The sequence below is a fragment of the Nerophis lumbriciformis genome, linkage group LG35 (genome assembly GCF_033978685.3).
Source record: "Nerophis lumbriciformis linkage group LG35, RoL_Nlum_v2.1, whole genome shotgun sequence".
NCBI classification, from domain to species: Eukaryota; Metazoa; Chordata; class Actinopteri; order Syngnathiformes; family Syngnathidae; genus Nerophis; species Nerophis lumbriciformis.
This window is the reverse complement of record NC_084582.2, coordinates 5,541,494-5,564,000: the sequence shown is the minus strand read 5'-3', so window position 1 is coordinate 5,564,000 and position 22,507 is coordinate 5,541,494. Positions and strand designations below refer to the sequence as shown.

Sequence of the window (22,507 nt, the reverse complement as noted above, 5' to 3'; positions counted from 1 at the left end):
TTCATTACATTTTATAGCTCTCAGAAGCCAAGTTATGTTATATTCCTTAATATTTATTTATGCAAGTTTGAAGTATCAATTATCTAAACACAATTTTGTTTGCATATTTTCAGGATGTGTATATATATATATATATATATATATATATATATATATATATATATATGTATATGTATGAAATACTGGACTTGGTGAATTCTAGCTGTCAATATACTCCTCCCCTCTTAACCACGCCCTCAACCACGCCCTGCCCCACCCCCGACCACGCCCCCACCCCCTACCTCCCGAAATCGGAAATCTCAAGGTTGGCAAGTATGACATATGTTGCTCCAAAACCTGTATGTACCTTTCAGCATTAATGGTGCCTTCACAGATGTGTAAGTTACCCATGTCTTGGGCACTAATACACCCCCATACCATCACAGATGCTGGCTTTTCAACTTTGCGCCTATAACAATCCGGATTGGTTCTTTTCCTCTTTGGTCCGGAGGACACGACGTCCACAGTTTCTAAAAACAATTTCAAATGTGGACTCGTCAGACCACAGAACACTTTTCCACTTTGTATCAGTCCATCTTAGATGAGCTCAGGCCCAGCGAAGCCGACGGCGTTTCTGGGTGTTGTTGATAAACGGTTTTCGCCTTGCATAGGAGAGTTTTAACTTGCACTTACAGATGTAGCGACCAACTGTAGTTACTGACAGTGGGCTTCTGAAGTGTCCCTGAGTAATTTTGAGGAATTTAACTGAATGTGCATGAATTAGTTCTCTTCAAAATTGTTTGAAATGTCAAATGTTTAAATATTAACTGTCAGTTTACTGTACTGTGCCAACTTTACTACTATATGAGTACCTATTTTCTATTGTTTCATTGAAAATAAAACAGCAAAGTCCATTTGGCTGTCATCTGTTTTAATTATGAGACACAATTGTGTCAAAGTCATGATTTTTTATTTCATGCTTGAAATAAGAAATGATTACTTTAAAAAAGTAGTTGTATACTTGTGAGTGTTGATGACACAGCTTTGCAACAGTTGATATTCTAGTTTCAAGCATGTTTTACTCAATATAGGTCATCAAATCTCAGCAACAAGCTGTAATATCTTACTGAGATCATTTAGGACCAAAACCTTTAAAACAAGTAAAACAAAATCTGCTTAGTGAGAAGAGTTATCTTATCAGACAGAAAATAAGCAAACATCACCCTTATTCATACTTGCCAACCCTCCCGGATTTTCCGGGAGACTCCCGAAATTCAGCGCTTCTCCCGAAAACCTCCCGGGACAAATTTTCTCCCGAAAATCTCCCGAAATTCAGGCGGACCTGAGTGACGTGTCGACAGCCTGTTTTCACGTCCGCTTTCCCACAATATAAACAGCGTGCCTGCCCAATGACGTTATAACTGTAGAATGATCGAGGGAGAGTTCTTGGTTTCTTATGTGGGTTTATTGTTAGGCAGTTTCATTAACGTCCTCCCAGCGCGGCAACAACACACAACAACAGCAGTCACGTTTCCGTCTACCGTAAAGCAGTGTGTCTGCCGTAAACAGCAATGTTGTGACACTCTTAAACAGGACAATACTGCCATCTACTGTACATGCATATGTGACATTAACATCTAGGGCTTTTAGAGAGTGCAGTGCACAACTGCGCACACAACAAGGAGACGAAGCAGAATGCATCATCAGAGAGGGTGTTCAGCATGGTTAGAAAAATAGTGACAGAGAATAGAACAAGGATGGACGATTCAACCCTTAACTCAACAATGAGTAGATGAGTGTTATGTGTGTGTATATGTGTAAATATATATATATATATATATATATATATATATATATATATATATATATATAGCTATAATTCACTGAAAGTCAAGTATTTCTTATATATATATATATATATGAAATACTTGACTTGGTGAATTCTAGCTGTAAATATACTCCTCCCCTCTTAACCACGCCCCCAACCACAACCCCCCACCCCCACCCCCGACCACGCACCCCACCCCCCCCACCACCCGAAATCGTGGTTCAGCATGGTTAGAAAAATAGTGACAGAGAATAGAACAAGGATGGACAATTCAACCCTTAACTCAACAATGAGTAGATGAGTGCTATGTGTGTGTATATGTGTAAATAAATGAACACTGAAATTCAAGTATTTCTCTTATATATATATATATATATATATATATATATATATATATATATATATATATATAGCTAGAATTCACTGAAAGTCAAGTATTTCTTATATATATATATATATATATATATATATATATATATATATATATATATATATATATATATATATATATGAAATACTTGTCAAGTCAAGTATTTCTTATATATATATATGAAATAATTGACTTGGTGAATTCTAGCTGTAAATATACTCCTCCCCTCTTAACCACGCCCCCAACCACAACCCCCCACCCCCACCCCCAACCACGCACCCCACGCCCCCCACCACCCGAAATCGGAGGTCTCAAGGTTGGCAAGTATGCCCTTATTTGAGATATTTCATCTTACTTATATTTCAGTTTTTGCAGTGTACAGCCGATACGGGCATCTACATCAACTATATGATATGTCTGAGTAATTGGACAGAACCAAAAAAAATACAAAAATAAATTTACCCAAAATGAATACTTCAGCATGTTGACAAGCCACCTTTAACATTGCCGCATTTAACCAGTCTATTGTCAACAAGGAACACAACGCGCTGCATCCGCAAAAAAAAAGAACGGAAAGAGGTTCCGATTTCGGAGAAGGGGAGACATTTTAGAGGCAGATGTGACGTACCTCATTTCCCGTGACAGACGAGCCACTATCAACATGATTAAACAGAAGATTAACGGACACAAACCAGCCAACTGTTCCGAGTACCCAAGGATTACTGCTCACGAGACGCCACTTCTTCAAGTGCTATGTGTTCATACAAGCTGCTGATTTATTTGTGCCGATTTACATAACATTACACTACTGTATAAATTAGTGCTGTGTTATCACTTCAAGCATTACATGGATCTGAGAAGGTATTACGGGCTATCCTCTGTTTAGCCCTGTGTGCAGATGCTATTCTGAGACGTTTTTTACTGTCACAAACAGAAGTGTAGCAAGATTATTTTCCGTCTCCCAGGGTATATATTTCTCTGATGCATCTATAACAGGGGCGTCGAACTCATTCTAGACCGGGGGCCACATGGAGAAAAATGTACGCTCAAGTGGGCCGGACTGCTAAAACTACGGCACGTTAACTTAAAAATAAGGACAACTTCAGATTATTTCCTTTGCTTAAAAATTATTATTATTTTTTTTTTTTTATACTTAAATGTTGCGGTTAATAGTATCCATCCATCCAATTTCTACCGCTTGTCCCGTTCGGGGTCGCGGGGGGTGCTCAGCAATCTATCTTTATTTTTCGTTATTTATGCGTTCTGATTAAATTATGTGATAAAGTTCATCAGTCAACTCATTGGTGTTAATTTTCAATCTATGAAGATTAGAGATGTCCGATAATGGCTTTTTTGCCGATATCCGATATTCCAATATTCATACTTGCCAACCTTGAGACCTCCGATTTCGGGAGGTGGGGGGAGGGGGGAGGGGTGGGCGTGGTCGGGGTGGGACGGGGGCGTGGTTGGGGGCGTGGCTAAAGGGGAGGGGTATATTTACAGCTAGAATTCACCAATTCAAGTATTTCGTATATATATATATATATATATATATATATATATAAGAAATACTTGACGTTCAGTGAATTATATATATATATTTATTTTATTATATATATATTTTATTATATATATATATATATATATATATATATATATATATATGTCTTAATAAGGTTATCCAAAAAATAGTGCTCGATACCGTAGTAGAGCGCAATATATGTATGTGTGGGAAAAAAAAAAATCACAAGACTATTTCATCTCTACAGGCCTGTTTCATGAGGGGGTTCCCTCAATCATCAGGAGATTTTAATGGGAGCATTCACATACCATGGTTTATATAGGGCACAGAGTGGGTGGGTACAGGCTGGCGTAGGGGCGTGGTGATTGGCTCATGTGTTACCTAGGAGGTGTTTCCGTCTGTGGCGGCATGCTGTTACAATTTCGCTGCGCTTGTTGAGGGATGACAGGTCTGGACGGTAAATAATAAACAGTTTCTCTTTCAAGCATAGGTTGCATCTTTTATTACCACTATTGTAAGGTGTGCTGGATGCAAGAATTTGCCATGTTATTGAATATTCAACATTATTGTCTTTGAGGTCCCAAATGTGTTTGCTGAGTTCTGTGGTATTCCGCAGGTTTTGGTTCCTGAAAGAAGCCTTGTGATTGTTCCATCTGGTTTTGAACTCTCCCTCGGTTAATCCTACATATGTGTCGGATGTGTTAATGTCCTTGCGTGTTACCTTAGATTGGTAGACAACTATATATATATATATATATAAAAAATAAATATTTGAATTTCAGTGTTCATTTATTTACACACATACACACACATAACACTCATCTACTCATTGTTGAGTTAAGGGTTGAATTGTCCATCCTTGTTCTATTCTCTGTCACTATTTTTCGAACCATGCTTAACACCCTCTCTGATGCATTGCTGTGTGGCACGCACAAAAGTGCTTTCATCAAATGCACTAGATGGCAGTATTGTCCTGTTTAAGAGTGTCACAACATTGCTGTTTACGGCAGACGAACTGCTTTACGGTATACAAAAAAGTGACTGCTGTTGTTGTGTGTTGTTGCCGCGCTGGGAGGACGTTAATGAAACTGCCTAACAATAAACCCACATAAGAAACCAAGAACTCTCCCTCCATCATTCTACAGTTATAACGTCATTGGGCAGGCACGCTTTTTTATATTGTGGAGGACCTGAGTCCGCCTGAATTTCGGGAGCTTTTCGGGAGAAAACTTGTCCCGGGAGGTTTTCGGGAGAGTCGCTGAATTTCGGGAGTCTCCCGGAAAATCCGGGAGGGTTGGCAAGTATGCCAATATTGTCCAACTCTTAATTACCGATTCCGATATCAACCGATACCGATATATACAGTCGTGGAATTAACACATTATTATGCCTAACTTTGTTGTGATGCCTCGCTGGATGCATTAAACAATGTAACAAGGTTTTCCAAAATAAATCAACTCAAGTTATGGAAAAAAAAATGCCAACATGGCACTGCCATATTTATTATTGAAGTCACAAAGTGCATTATTTTTTTTTAACATGCCTCAAAACAGCAGCTTGGAATTTGGGACATGCTCTCCCTGAGAGAGCATGGTGGGCGGAGTTGGGGCGGGGAGGGGTTATTGTAGCGTCCCGGAAGGGTTAGGGCTGCAAGGGGTTCTGGGTATTTGTTCTGTTGTGTTTATGTTGTGTTACGGTGCGGATGCTCTCCCGAAATGTGTTTGTCATTCTTGTTTGGTGTGGGTTCACAGTGTGGCGCATATTTGTAACAGTGTTAAAGTTGTTTGTACGGCCACCCTCAGTGTGACCTGTATGGCTGTTGACCAAGTATGATTTTGCATTCACTTGTGTGTGTGAAAAGCCGTAGATATGATGTGCATGCAAAGGCAGTGCCTTTAAGGTTTATTGGCACCATACTTGCCAACCTTGAGACCTCCGATTTCGGGAGGTGGGGGGCGTGGCGTGGTTGGGACCGGGGCGTGGTTGGGGGCGTGGTTAAGAGGGGAGGAGTATATTTACAAATAGAATTCACCTACTCGAGTATTTCATATATATATATATATATATATATATATATATATATATATATATATATATATATATATATATATATATATATATATTTATATATATATATATATATATATATATATATATATATATATATATATATATATATATTAAATACTTGACTGTCAGTGAATTCTAGCCATATATATATATATATATATATATTTATTTATTTTATTATATATATAAATAAAAGAAACACTTGAATTTCAGTGTTCATTTATTTACACATATACACACACATAACACTCATCTACTCATTGTTGTACTTGAAAGTACAATGCAATGCAATTCCGGGGCAATGGCACCTATTAAATACACAGTAATGAAAACACAGTTGTTCTACAAACTGTACTGTGTGTTATGAGAGTAGAGTATGTGTGTGTGTGGCCTTTTAATAGGTGACGGCATGTGAGGTGAGTGATGTCAGTGAGTGTGTGGGCGAGAGAAGAGAGGGAGCGGTAGCGTGAGTGCGGGGAGGGACTAGTTGGTTTTGTGTTGGATTGGCTGTGTGCAAGCAATCAATAAAGCAAGATTTGCAACTAATCGCTGGACTAATCATTCACCCTAAAGTCGTCCGCTGTGAAGGGTGTTGCCACGAGCATACATCGGCCCTGGAGAAGTGTCTCCCCTGCGCTCTTCGACTACGGTCTCGTTCTTCTGCTTCGTCTCCTTGTGTGCGCACACTGGACTCAGGTCCGGCTGAATTCCGGTAGATTTTCGGGAGAAAATTTCTTCCGGGAGGTTTTCGGGAGAGGCGCCGAATTTCGGGAGTCTCCCGGAAAATCCGGGAGGGTTGGCAAGTATGATTGGCGCTCTGTACTTTTTTCTACGTCCGTGTACTACTCCGTTCAGCGGCGTTTTAAAAAGTCATAAATTTTACTTTTTGAAACCAATACCGATAATTTCCGATATTACATTTTAAAGCATGTATTGGCCAATAATATCGGCAGTCTATTGGAGATAAAACAAATAATATCAAAATCAAATTACAGGATGTTATTCATGTAATTTGCTCATTTTCCTCGACTGGTGCACTAACATCATGTGGTTTCTTTTTTTGCTACTACGACATCTAGTGGACACATTTAGAATGGCAGTTTCTTTCATTAAAAAAATTTCGGCTCATTTTTATACTTAGCAAACTCATCCCGTGTTTGCGGCCGCGAAATGATCAAGTATGACACATAGAATGGACCTGCTATCCCCGTTTAAATAAGAAAATCGCATTTCAGTAGGCCTTTAATAAGGTCGGAAAATAATGCTAAAAATAATATTGATTATTGACAATCATTTGTGCATTGTCCAGTAAAATGTGCTATTGGCCCAGACCTATGGTGCACTCACACTTCACCAGAAAAGTCAAATACTAAGATCAGCTTGACTGCCACTTACCTCGGTCCGTGTCGTAGAGGTAGACAAACTTCTGCCACTTGTAGTGAGAGAGCAGACTTAGGACTGCACCTCGAAGGGCGGGGCGCATCTGGATGACAAACTGCACCTCGTTGTCAGTGGGGTAACTGGGCGTGACAAAGGAGGTATGCAGAGCGCCGCAGAACGACGTCAGGGTGTTCATGGACTTCTTGTCGTAGAATCCGAAGATGGCGTACACGCCGCGGGAGAACTGGGAGCAAACTGCAGGACAGCAAAGAGGAGCAAAAGGACGGAAGGGTTAACGTTGGAGTCGGCAAAATTTGCGTATGCACATTTAAAACGTTGTGCCTCGTCACTTAAGGCGCTGGACTATCGATTGGACTCATTTGAACATCTGCTAATAACCAATTAAAGCTTGATGTGACTCCTACTGCCCTTTGATGTACTTTAACACACCATACCCGAGCTAACGTACACAAACATATCATGTTTACTGTATACAGTATAACGGCATCTTTTTCTTTCTGCTCAGCTTTTTTTTCCTTTTCTTTTTTTTCATTTTTTTTTTATTGACATCCAGCATCAGACATTCCTATCCATTACATTGTATTCACATAAATCACATATCTATTGTCTGCCCTAAATGTCAAAATATTTTTGTTTATATCCCATCCATACCACCCACACCCCCCAAACAAATAAAAAAACAAAAAAAAAAACTAAGTAATATCTATAAATACATCAATTAAATAAAAATAAAAAAAACAATAAAAAAAACAACAGCAAAAAAAAGGAAATAATAATACATTAATAGTATTAATAAATAAAATAAAATTTAAACAGATACATACATATATATATATATATATATATATATATATATATATATATATATATATATATATATATATACATACATATACATATATAAACATATCTATACATACCAGTGACGTGCGGTGAGGTTGATGGCTGGTGAGGCACTGACTTCATCACAGTCAGATTTACAAACATATGAACCCTAAAGAGTATCTTATTCACCATTCGATTGGCAGCAGTTAACGGGTTATGTTTAAAATCAAATCAAATAAAATCAACTTTATTTATAAAGCACATTTAAAATTTACCACAGGGGTAGCAGCTCATACCAGCATTCTTCCCTGCTTGGCACTCAGCATCAAGGGTTGGAATTGGGGGTTAAATCACCAAAAATGATTCCCGGGCGCGGTGCCGCTACTGCCCACTGCTCCCCTCACCTCCCAGGGTGTGAATAAGGGGATGGGTCAAATGCAGAGGACAAATTTCATTACACCTAGTGTGTGTGTGACAATCATTGGTACTTTAACTTAACTTTAACTTTACACATACAAACTGTACCACACAAAAAAGCACATTTAATTAAAAAAACGTTATTATGGTATTACCTTTACTTAGAAATTAAGTCCATGCGCCGCAACTAAAGCCCTCACTTAAACTTTCCACGTGCAAGATTGAATCTATTTAAAAAAGTGTAACCGAGGGTTTATAAATGTCGCCTATATTGTATGAAACTACAAAATAACAAACACGGAGGCTCCAGTTTACACGAGGACCACTTTATTTACCTTCTTTCAAAAACCTCCGCAACGTGACATCACTTCCGCTCTTAGCGCCTTCAAAATAAGAGCTCAAGGCATATACTGTATAACAGCGCATAACAGGAACTTAACATCACAAAGAGGAAAGCCCATGAAAATAGGTTACAAAAGTTATTTAATAAGAAGCCAAAAAGTGCAAAAACAATAATGTTCGTGTTGGAGGAGTTGTGAATTAGGTACACCTGCAGTCTGCAGGTGTATCTAATGTTGTGGCCCTGCAGTCATTCACAACCCCTCCAACACCAACATTATTGTTTTTGCACTTTTTGGCTTCTTATGAAATAATTTTTTTTAAATAGATTCAATCTTGCACGTGGAAAGTTTAAGTGTGGGCTTTAGTTGATATAACAATTCTACGGCGGGGGTGCAGGAGGCGAGCCTCAGCCAGTGCGTCTTTTGCAGCCGTTTTATGATCGCTCAGGACAAGAAATACTTTACACACATACAGTTGTTGACAAAATACACTGTACATTATATACCTCAGCTAACTAAACTATGGAAATGTATAATATAATTCATATAGCAATACAGTCTCACTGCACAGCAGGCCAGCAGTTGGCCGACTCATTGCGCAATCCATGTTGCGGCACTGAGTGACGTGCCTCAACTGGCTGCTGTTCACCGCACCGTATATATATATATATATATATATATATATATATATACATACATACATACATATACATACCTACATATACACATATAGGGATATAGGATTTTTTTTTTTTTTTTTGCAGTACAGTCACTAATTCCAAAAAATAAAGTCAGGTTTATGGGGCGTGACATAGTTGACCCAATTTTCCCAGTATGAAGTAAATGTATCCAATTTATAATTAATACATTTACAATTTTTTTCCTTTTCTTAATATAATTTTGCAAAGTTTCCAAGAAGTGTACTTGTGTAAGGTTTGCCCTCGTTTTCGTATACCATCTTGGTTATCGTACAGCTAAACATTGTGCGTAACACATCAGTCCGTTTGTCCGCGTGTTTTCACAGTATCGGGCACCAAAACAAAGAACCCCACGCAGTTGATAAAGATGATGAGGAACACTATTAAATTGAAACATAACTTGTAGTAAAGTACCAAGGCGCCTCTTCCCTCCCCACCTCCATCATTGCCTACAAGTTGATACGACGTGGACTATAAATTACTGCGTGGATTATTTTCCCGTGGTGCAAGTGAACCAGACTGGACTTCGGATGAAGGTAGATACATGATTTAATCTCTTAACACTAACAAAAAGTGTAAACAAAAGGCGCGCACAAGGCGGAGATACAAACTTGGCTATGAAAACAAAAAACGAGCACAAAGGCAAAACTATGGACATGAAACAAAGAAACACTTACTGTGACAAGAGCAGAGCAACATGAACTATGGAATAAACAGGGCATGATAACGTCAATGTCGCCAGGACGACCAACTGAAAACGACAGGCTTAAATAGTCTCTCTGATTACAAACAGGTGCGTGAGTCCAACACGTGAGACAGGTGCAACTAATAAGTTGACATGGTGACCAAACAAGGGAGCGTATACAGGAACTAAAAAAAAGTCCAAAACCAAACAGAACATAGCCAAACAAAACATGATCAAAAGACATTTATATGAGACACAATTGTGTCTCATATTAAAACAGATGACAGCCAAATGCTGTTTTATTTTCAAAAAACAATAGAAAATATGTACTCATATAGTAGCACAGTTGTTATTAGTGAGAATATACTTATTTTAAGGTATTTTTGGGTTCATTGAGGTTAGCTAATTTTACTTGTTTTGGAAAGTCTTGACAAGCTAAATTTTATTGTTCTATTGGCCGATAATTTTGTTTAGTTCAAGTAAAATACCCCTCATTTTTGTATTTTTTCCAGTTTGCATCCTTGCCCTATCACCAACTGTGGCTTATACTTTCTCTGATTGACGATCAAGTGCTCCCACTCGGTAATAAACCACCCCTAACAGCTGTAAACACTTTGAATATGCAACGCTCAAATGCGGGGAAGGACGGCTACACCGCGTCATATTATACCTGCTTGATTGTGATACAGTTATCCATTCAAGTTGCACATCAAACACCGCTCAGGCCTGCAGCCTCAACGAGAACCCTCGCCATTTGCTCAGATTACTGAGTCTGACTTGTAGACAATCCATCACAAATGTGTCAACAGTTTGTGTTATCTGCCTTTTTTTTTTTTTTGCAATCAAACACAAGACGCCATCACACGAACAAACACCTCCTTTCTGAATCGTTTTATGAGGACAAGAGTTCTTCCTTGGAGAGGAGTCTGCAGGATCACATATTTAGCTCTTTAGCACAATTACCCTGTGAATGAGAAATTTAGTCGATGCCTCGTCCTAATTCCCTTTCCTCTCTGTCTGCCTCGTTGCAGAGGCATTGCCCAAGGTGTAATAGCAACCCCCACCCAGAGATGCACATAAGTGAATCAACAGATGGACAGCAGTGTTGTCACTAAGGCCATTTCTACACTAAGTTGTTTAACCCCTTAAAAGGGGAACATTATCACAATTTCAGAAGGGTTAAAACCATTAAAAATCAGTTCTCAGTGGCTTATTTTATTTTTCAAAGTTTTTTTCAAAATTTTACCCATCACGCAATATCCCTAAAAAAAAGCTTCAAAGTGCCTGATTTTAACCATCGTTATATACACCCGTCCATTTTCCTGTGACGTCACATAGTGATGCCAATACAAACAAACATGGCGCATAGAACAGCAAGCTATAGCGACATTAGCTCGGATTCAGACTCGGATTTCAGCGGTTTAAGCGATTCAACAGATTACGCATGTATTGAAACGGATGGTTGTAGTGTGGAGGCAGGTAGCGAAAACGAAATTGAAGAAGAAACTGAAGCTATTGAGCCATATCGGTTTGAACCGTATGCAAGCGAAACCGACTTGTTATGCCCCTACTCTTCAGGGTGCAGCCTTCGGTCTTCAGACCAGGGTCTTCTAAAGATCCCCAAAACTCGTTTTAAAACCCGTGGAGACCTGGCATTCCAGGCTAAAGCTCCCGGACTCTGGAACAATTTGCACCACTCCCTCCGTGATCTTGACTGTGTTGAAATGTTTAAGAAACATTTGAAAACTTCTCTTTTTAGTAAAACTTTTAGTAGCGAAAACGAAATTGAAGAAGAAACTGAAGCTATTGAGCCATATCGGTTTGAACCGTATGCAAGCGAAACCGACGAAAACGACACGACAGCCAGCGACACGGGAGAAAGCGAGGACGAATTCGGCGATCGCCTTCTAACCAACGATTGGTATGTGTTTGTTTGGCATTAAAGGAAACTAACCACTATGAACTAGGTTTACAGCATATGAAATACATTTGGCAACAACATGCACTTTGAGAGTGCAGACAGCCCAGTTTTCATCAATTAATATATTCTGTAGACATACCCTCATCCGCTCTCTTTTCCTGAAAGCTGATCTGTCCAGTCCAGTTGGAAATGCATCTGCTTTGAGTGTCGCAGGATATCCACACATTCTTGCCATCTCTGTCGTAGCATAGCTTTTGTCGGTAAAGTGTGCGGAAAAAACGTCCAATTTCTTGCCACTTTCGCATCTTTGGGCCACTGGTGCAACTTGAATCCGTCCCTGTTCGTGTTGTTACACCCTCCGACAACACACCGACGAGGCATGATGTCTCCAAGGTACGGAAAACAGTCGAAAAAACGGAAAATAACAGAGCTGTTTGTAATGTGTTTGAGAAAATGGCGGAATGCTTCCTGATGTGACGTCACAACGTCACAACGTGACGTCACATCACACTGGATTGCAGGTAATTGAAATACCACAACACTGGATATTGTTCAGATAAGTTAAATTTGAGAACTTGCATACAAAGCAACACTGGAGGTGACTATGACGTGCTCATTTTCCGCGCACGCGTAATAGGTTGCGTCTTAAACGGTGGCATTGTTGTGTGTGGGCACGGATAAGGTTAGGTGTGATTTACCCTGGATAACCTTATCCGGCTTACTGTAAACGGGGCCTCAGTCAATGGTGGATATGCCTCGAATTCCCTTTCCTCTCTGTCTGCCCAGTTGCAGAGGCATTGCCCAGGGTGCAGCGCTTCCAGCAACCCCCACACAGAGATGCGCATAAGTGAATCAACAGATGGACAGCAGTGTTGTCACTAAGAGCTGCTGTGTTATCATCTTCAGCCAATGGAAGCCAGCACTTGTCTCTGCTCTCCCTCTTAATTTGGGCCAGTTTTTGACACAGAACCTTTCTCGAGGGACCGGGTCTGGCGGGCTTTTATTTTTATTTTTTTTCTCCTCGTCCCTGCCCCAGCTGTCCTCTGCTTATTAGGTTTAGCTTTGAGCGAGGCTGATCTTCAATAACAGATCTGTGATAGAGCACTGCACTCCCTTTTCAGTGTCACCATCTTATTGTAGCGGAAAGGTTCATGATCCCACGGTGAATTATGTTTTTCAGGTGTGCTCGCACTCCGGCCAGGTTTCTACGGGACTGAGAAAAGACCAGTTCACAACAGCGACTTGTGCTGCACCAGAATCCTGCAACTATTTCTCCCAAAACAAACCAATCAATCAATCAATCAAAGTTTATTTATATAGCCCTTAATCACAAGTGTCTAAAAGGGCTGCACAAGCCACAACGACATCAGATCCCACATCAGGGCAAGAAAAAACTCAACCCAATGGGATACAATGAGAAACCTTGGAGTAGATCGCAGATGTGGGGACCACCCCCTAGGCCAGTGTTTTTCAACCACTTGTGTGCCGTGAGATACAGTCTGGTGTGCCGCGGGAGATTATCTAATTTCACCTATTTGGGTTAAAATATTTTTTACAAACCAGTAATTATAGTCTGCAAATGATGTGTTGTTGTTGAGTGTCGGTGCTGTCTAGAGCTTGGCAGAGTAACCGTGTAATACTCTTCCATATCAGTAGGTGGCAGCCGGTAGCTAATTGCTTTGTAGATGTCGGAAACAGCGGGAGGCAGTGTGAAGGTAAAAAGGTGTTTAATGCTTAAACCAAAAATAAACAAAAGGTGAGTGCCCATAAGAAAAGGCATTGAAGCTTAGGGAAGGCTATGCAGAACGAAACTAAAACTGAATTGGCTACAAAGTAAACAAAAACAGAATGCTGGACGACAGCAAAGACTTACTGTGGAGCAAAGACAATGTACATCCGAACATGACTTGACATTCAACAATGTCCCCACAAAGAAGGATAAAAACAACCGAATATTCTTGATTGCTAAAACAAAGTTGATGCGGTAAATATTGCTCAAAGGAAGACATGAAAATGCTACAGGAAAATACCAAAAAATGAGAAAAAGCCACCAAAATAGGAGCGCAAGACAAGAACTAAAACACTACACACAGGAAAACATAACAAAACTCAAAATAAGTCACGGCGTGATGTGACAGGTGGTGACAGTACACCTACTTTGAGACAAGAGCTATAGTGATGCACGGTTGGTTATGGTTTAAAGTCATATCCAACAATCCAAACAAAGTATTTTTACTGTCAACTGAGTTTCGTTTTTTAATGATTTCTGCTAGTGGTGTGCCTCCGGATTTTTTCAACACAAAAAATGTGCCTTGGCTCAAAAAAGGTTGAAAAACACTGCCCTAGGCGACCGGTGCAATGGCCGTCGAGTGGATCTAGTTAATAGTGTGGGAGTACTGTTATGTTTACGGGGAGAGTAGACAACACGGACCATAAGGGGGCACAGTTAAGCTCTATGTTTTATTTATATATATATAAATAATAAAGTGAAGTGAATTATATTTATATAGCGCTTTTTTCTAGTGACTCAAAGCACTTTACATAGTGAAACCCAATATCTAAGTTACATTTAAACCAGTGTGGGTGGCACTGGGAGCAGGTGGGTAAAGTGTCTTGCCCAAGGACACAGCGGCAGTGACTAGGATGGCGGAAGCGGGGATCGAACCTGCAACCCTCAAGTTGCTGGCACGGCCGCTCTATCAACCGAGCTATACCGCCCCAAAGAAACAATATTATTAATTCAACAACAAGGGAATGGAGTGTGATGAAATCCAAGAGAGTGTATGTGTGTAATATAATATATCAGTATATATTATATACTGTATATATAATATGTAAATGTTAAATATATGTTATATTTTATATTGCTACTATGGTAAAAATGTTTGTCTACTTAATATCTGCATTATCCTTTCCATCCTTTGAAACTGAGCTACTGTGTTGAACAATTTCTCTTGTGGCTCAATAAAGTTTGTCTAAGTCTAATTCTAAGTTGCCTGAAAAAAAAAAAAAAAAAAAGTAAATTTTATTTCAAACAACATACATTTAATACTGAAAAATAAAATAAAATCAACTTAATAAAAAAATTAAAAAAAAGTTAATTTTATTTAAAACAACATACATTTAATACTGAAAAATAAAATAAAATCAGCTTAATAAAAAAAAAAAAAAAAAAAAAGATCAGCAACTTTAACTCAGGACCACAATGTACAAAACACTTAACCCACAAAACAATAATTTTAAAATACAATTTATGCTGATCTTATATTATTTTTTAATCAAATTGAGGAAGTTTGGCTTAATGGCTACAAGGAGCACATTTTGTAGTGCACAGCTTCTCGAAGCGAGAGTTGGAAGCATGATACTTCATTATACCGATAAAGCAGTATTTGTGGGCAAAAAAACAAATAATTTAAAGGAGAAGTAGACAGTAGTTTTTGCTTTTGATTAGTTAATTATTGTGTACTCCAGTATTGACTTTGTTTTGCTCAAACAGTTTAAAATTATAAAAGACAATAAGGAACTAGTTGAAAAAATGTGTTGAGATTGTTAAACTGTCAAGAGCACTTGCCATAAAATGTTTTAAAAAATTGATAGTTGATACATGTGATCTGTATTGGCATTGGTATCAGCCGATCATGCTCATGGATGATCGTATTGGAATCGGCAGCATTAAACCCTGATCGGAACATCTCTAATTGGAAGCATTGTTCCACTAAATGTGCATGTTTGTGTTGATGCGAAAATTATACAGATATACAGTATACACCATCTTGACTTGAAATTTCTCACGCTACTTGAGCTTAACGTTGTCTACAAATACATTATTTAAGTCCTGTTTTTTCACCAAACTGAGTTTGGAAGTTACAGTAGGCCCCATGTAGGCCCCATTCCTGGGTGGATATCATGTGAGAGGAAGGTGGGTGGGTGGGAGGTGGGGCTGGGGTGTTAATCATTTTTGCAATGCAGTCGTCTGAAAATAATGGAAAGTGCTGTGGTCAAAGTTGGAATTGCCACAAAACACTTGTTAAGATATTCAACACTCTACTGCCATCTGGCAGCTAAAATGAACAGTGCACTCCCCTATTTGTCACGATTCATGTGTCTTGTAAAACGCAATGAATAAGGCAATATAAATCCATACTTGCCAACCCTCCCGGATTTTCCGGGGGACTCCCGAAATTCAGCGCCTCTACCGAAAACCTCCCGGGACAAATTTTCTCCCGAAAATCTCCCGAAATTCAGGCGGACTCAGGTCCGCATGGACCTGAGTCCGCTAACCCACAATATAAACAGTGTACCTGCCCGATCACGTTATAACTGTAGAATGATCGAGGGCGAGTTCTTAGTTTCTTATGTGGGTTATTGTTAGGCAGTTTCATTAACGTCCTCCCAGCGCGGCAACAACACTCAACAACAGCAGTCACGTTTTTGTCTACCGTAAAGCAGTTTGTCTGCCGTAAACAGCAATGTTGTGACACTCTTAAACAGGACAATACTGCCATCTAGTGCATTTGATGAAAGCACTTTTGTGCGTGCCACACAGCAATGCATCATCAGAGAGGGTGTTCAGCATGGTTCAAAAAATAGTGACAGAGAATAGAACAAGGATGGACAATTCAACCCTTAACTCAACAATGAGTAGATGAGTGTTATGTGTGTGTATATGTTTAAATAAATGAACACTGAAATTCAAGTATTTATATATATATAATAAAATAAATATACATTTATAGCTAGAATTCACTGAAAGTCAAGTATTTCTTATATATATATATATATATATATATATATATATATATATATATATATATATATATATATATGAAATACTTGACTTAGTATTTCATCAAGTATTTCTTATATATATATATGAAATACTTGACTTAGTATTTCGTCAAGTATTTCTTATATATATATATATACATATATATATATATATATATATATATATATATATATATATATATATATATATATATATATATATTTATATATATATATATATATATATATATATATATATATATATATATATATATATATATATATATATATATATATGAAATACTTGATTTGGTGAATTCTAGCTGTAAATATACTCCTCCCCTCTTAACCACGCCCCTGCCCCCGCCCCCCACCTCCCGAAATCGGAGGTCTCAAGGTTGGCAAGGTTGGCAAGTCAGACTTGCTCCTTTACCTTCTTTTAGTCCTTTCGTCAAAGTAAACATATTAAAACAAACATGACTCAAAACACCGTTGCCAAGAAAAGCTGTGCTGTTTTTACATCCAGTAAAACAGATAACATCACTTTTACTTTGGACTAGGGACCCTGAAATGTTTTAATAGAGATAGTTGTTCTTTGTTATTGTTGTGTTCTAAATAAAATCAATGAAAGGAATTAAGGATACAAATGTTCCCACTATTGAGGCACACCCAGCCCTTCACCAGTTAGTTTAACTCGAAATTTCTCACACAGCTCAGTGTTGAGTTATCAATTCTTCAAATCAGTTAACACGTAAAATAGGTACCCGTATTTTCCGCACTATAAGGCGCACCGGATTATTAGCCGCACCTTCAATGAATTACATATTTCATAACTTTGTCCACCAATAAGCCGCCCCGGATTATAAGCCGCGCCTACGCTGCGCTAAAGGGAATGTCAAAAAAACAGTCAGATAGTTCAGTCAAACTTTAATAATATATTAAAAACCAGCGTTCTAACAACTCTGTCCCAAAATGTACGCAAATGTGCAATCACAAACATAGTAAAATTCAAAATGGTGTAGAGCAATAGCAACATAATGTTGCTCGAACGTTAATGTCACAACACACAAAATAAACATAGCGCTCACCTTCTGAAGTTATTCTTCATTCGTAAATCCTTCGAATTCTTCGTCTTCGGTGTCCGAATTGAAAAGTTGCGCAAGCGTGGGATGCAAAATGGCCGGTTCCGTCTCGTAGAAGTCATCGGAGTCAGTGTCGCTGTTGTTGTCCAGTAGTTCTGTGAATCCTGCCTTCCGGAAAGCTCGGACCACAGTTGTGACCGAAATATCTGCCCAGGCATTTACGATCCACTGGCAAATGTTGGCGTATGTCGTCCGGCGCTGTCTGCCCGTCTTAGTGAAGGTGTGTTCGCCTTCGGAGCTGTGTGAAAAAAGCCACCCGGCCTCTTCGCGTAAACTTCCCTTAACCACTCGCTCATCTTTTCTTCATCCATCCATCCCTTCGAGTTAGCTTTTATGATGACGCCGGCTGGAAAGGTCTCTTTTGGCAAGGTCTTCCTTTTGAATATCACCATGGGTGGAAGTTAGCATGGCAAGCTAGAACCACAGTGAAGGATGACTTCTCATTCCCTGTGGTGCGAATATTCACCGTACGTGCTCCCGTTCCACAGTGCGGTTCACAGGAATATCAGTTGCTGTGAAATACGGTAGTAATCCGTGTGCGGATGGAGAGATTGCGTCTTTTTATGAACCGGATCCTTGTCGCTTAGTAGGAGCCATTTTGTGGTCTTTACAGATGTAAACAGGAAATGAAACGTACGGTGATATCCGCGCGTTTTTTCTTCTTCTTCCGGGGGCGGGTGGTTGCTTACAGTAGAAGAAGAAGCGCTTCCTGTTCTATGGGGGCGGGTGCTTTCCTTGGCGGTTGCTTGCGTAGAAGAAGAAGCGCTTCCTGTTCTACCGGGAAAAAAGATGGCGGCTGTTTACCGAAGTTGCGAGATCGAAACTTTATGAAAATGAATCGTAATAAAGCGCACCGGGTTATAAGGCGCACTGTCAGCTTTTGAGAAAATGTGTGGTTTTTAGGTGCGCCTTATAGTGCGGAAAATACGGTAACTAAATGTGCCATTGTAGCTTAAACTTAACACTTGCGTAACGGCAGCATTAAATCAACTGTAAATTGATCATAAAAATAATCAGTAAGTATTAATAATTCACAAAATGGTTGCTTTTTTATATGGACCTGCGCTCAACATTCTCTTTTCCCCCTCCACCTAAACAGTCTTTGTGTTATACGGCAAAATAACTGCTCACCGTTGCTATAAATAGACCCCCAAGCTGTGTTAGTATAGCAGTACGTACAATTAATGGAAGCCTTGTTATTGATTTTCAAGCTGTGTTGTGCAGAAACCTTTTGTTTTCTCACTCTTATCCACTAACAAGCTCCACCAGGCGCCGGGGCTTCACGGGTCTCGGCATCCTGCAGACGTCATTAAAAGTAACTTTAGGGAATTCTCAAGGAGGACTAGCCCTGCTGTTGATCACAATCGCATTAGGCAAATGTGACACCTTGTCAGTATGAACAATTACCGTGACTGCAGCTCTAAGCAAACACTTGCCGAAAGAGCACTGAGGGCGATATGTGAATTGTAGACAACCTATTAGCGCTTTTGAAGGCAAACAAATGCTATTATATCATTACAAGTAGCACAGTTTTTTATTACATTGTATTCCACTCTGTGGAAATATGTGACCATACTTGATCATTTCTTGTTCAAAGCTGGTTACTCTCTATTGTCACTTTCTGTGAACGTTTACAAAGCCTATTGTCTTTGTTTTCACTAGCTTTCACTAGTAAACATGCAACACAATAGCTAAACATGCTCATTGTGTTGCATGCTTAGCTATTTTTTCCAGTCATCCAGTGATAATGTCACTTATAAAGAACTCCTTTATACAATTCTGCGGCTAATTTGTGAACTTTTCGGTGATTACAAGCTTCCCATGCCGCCAATAAACGTAATCTCTTGCACAACTTGCACTGAGCCTAGTCTATAAAATCCGCTACACCTCCCTGATACCGAAGTACATGTCAAACTACTTCGCCATAACCACAACACCAGGGGGAGCTCCACTAACCAGGTTAAACCCAGATTCCGAACTAACAAAGGTCTTAACTCATTCTCCTTCTATGCCACATCAATGTGGAATGCACTCCCATCAGGTGTAAAAGAAAGGGCATCTCTATCCTCCTTCAAAACCGCACTAAAAGAACACCTCCAGGCAACTTCAACCCTAAACTAACACCCTCCCTTCCACATCCTACCTCCCCGGATTGTAAATAATCAAATGTAAATAATCAAATGTAGATACTTAATCTTATTCTTTCTGATCTCTCTCTCTCCATGTCCACTACTTGCTGTACATATCCTACCAAGTCAGTCCGACACTGTTCCAATGTCCATTTCTCTGATGATGCAATTGTTGATGACTGAAGTGTTGATATCAACCAAACCTAACCCCACCCCTCCACATCCCACACCCCGGATTGTAAATAATGTAAATACCGTATTTTCCGCACTATAAGCCGCACCTAAAAACCACAAATTTTCACAAAAGCTGACAGTGCGGCTTATAACCCGGTGCGCCTTATATATGGATTAATATAAATATTTATTTTCATAAAGTTTCGGTCTCGCAACTACGGTAAACAGCCGCCATCTTTTTTCCCCGTAGAAGAGGAAGCGCTTCTTCTTCTATGGTAAGCAACCACCCGCCCCCATAGAAGAAGAAGCCCGCGGGTATTACGTCTCATTTCCTTTGTGTGTTCCATGTTGATATACGACTCCATGCGCGCCCACATCACAGATGGTGTCAAAAAACAAGTGAAGCACACAAGTACAACACTCGCCGTCATTCCGGGTGGATTAACCAAAGAACTCCAACCGCTCGATATTGGTGTCAACAAGGCATTTAAAGCACGACTGCGAACGGCGTGGGAACAATGGATGACCGAAGGCGAACACACCTTCACTAAGACAGGGAGACAGCGCCGGACGACATACGCCAACATCTGCCAGTGGATCGTAAATGCCTGGGCGGATATTTTGGTCACAACTGTGGTCCGAGCTTTCCGGAAGGCAATGACTTCGACGAGACGGAGCCGGCCATTTTGGATCCCGTATTCGCCCAACTTTTTAATTCGGACACCGAAGGAGAAGAATTCGAGGGATTTATGAATGAAGAATAACTTCAGAAAGTGAGTGTTATGTTTATTTTGTGTGTTGTGACATTAACGTTCGAGCAACATTAAGTTATTGATGTTATTGCTCTGCACTATTTTGAATTTGACTATGTTTGTGATTGCACATTTGCACATTACCGTACATTTTGGGAGGGAACAGAGTTGTTAGAACGCTGGTTTTTAATATATTATTAAAGTTTGACTGACCTATCTGACTGTTTTTTTGACATTCCCTTTAGCGCAGTTAGATGCGGCTTATAACACGGGGCGGCTTATAGGTGGACAAAGTTTTGAAATATGCCGTTCATTGAAGGCGCGGCTTATAACCCAGGGCGGCTTATAGTGCGGAAAATACGGTAATTCAATGTATATACTCTGATGATTATCTTATGTGATGACTGTATTAAGATGATAGAATATATCTGTATCATGAATCAATTATCCCCGACTTAAACAAGTTGAAAAACGTATTCGGGTGTTACCATGTAGTGGTCAATTGTACGGAATATGTATTGCACTGTGCAATCTACTAATAAAAGTTTCAATCAATCAATCAATCAATCAAAAAAACTCTTCACATCAGACTAATGAAATTGCAGATTGGGTTACGGTGGACAAATAAAATTGCTCACATTCAATCTTGCAGACAGCCATTTAGCACAGTATGAACTCACCCTCAACATGGCAAAGATACGATAAAATGCACACAACACAGCCCCAAAACCGAACACAAGCGACCAGAGGTGGGTAGAGTAGCCAGAAATTGTACTCAAGTAAGAGTACTGTTACTTTAGAGATTTATTACTCAAGTAAAAGTAAGGAGTAGTCACCCAAATATTTACTTGAGTAAAAGTAAAAAGTATGTTGTGAAAAAACTACTCAAGTACTGAGTAACTGATGAGTAACATACACACACATATCATATATATATATATATATATATATATATATATATATATATATATATATATATATATATATATGTATATATGTATATATACATATATACACATACATTGATATATACAGTATATCATTTATATTTATTTATTTTGCCGTTTTTGTTTACATGTTAAAGGTGTTTTAATGAATATACATGCATGTTTAACACATATAGATTCCTTTCTTTCATGAAGACAAGAATATACGTTGGTGTATTACCTGATTCTGATGACTTGCATTGATTGGAATCAGACAGTAGTGCTGGTAACGTCCACGTTTTCAAATGGAGGATAAGAAAAGTTCCTCCTTTCTGTCTAATACCACATGAAAGTGGTGGGTTTTTGGCATCTTATTTGTCCAGCTTCCATATTCGTTTTTATACACTTTACAAGAAATATATTGGCGTCAAACTCCTTAGCTTGCTAGCTTGTTTGCGCTGGCTTTCGGAGACTCTTGTTTTGAAAGCGCAGGCGCGATGGAGCGGCACTTTTATTGTGAAGACAGGAACGTCCTCATGTGCGGTCAGTCTTTAGGCTTT

The 22,507-nt window shown here is 39.2% G+C and overlaps 1 protein-coding gene across 6 annotated transcripts in view; it reads right to left on the bottom strand.

Moving 5' to 3' along the window:
- Positions 1-22,507, bottom strand: part of gria3b (glutamate receptor, ionotropic, AMPA 3b) — a 456,144-nt gene that overhangs the window by 299,445 nt on the left and 134,192 nt on the right. For all 6 annotated transcript variants that reach the window (XR_009811483.2, XM_061927997.2, XM_061927998.2 and 3 more), the window contains one exon: positions 7,165-7,404. Coding sequence is in view for 5 of the 6 variants with exons in the window: in XM_061927997.2 (XP_061783981.1) it covers positions 7,165-7,404 (240 nt within the window). In the remaining variant the exon portion in view is untranslated. The remainder of the gene's footprint in view (positions 1-7,164; positions 7,405-22,507) is intronic.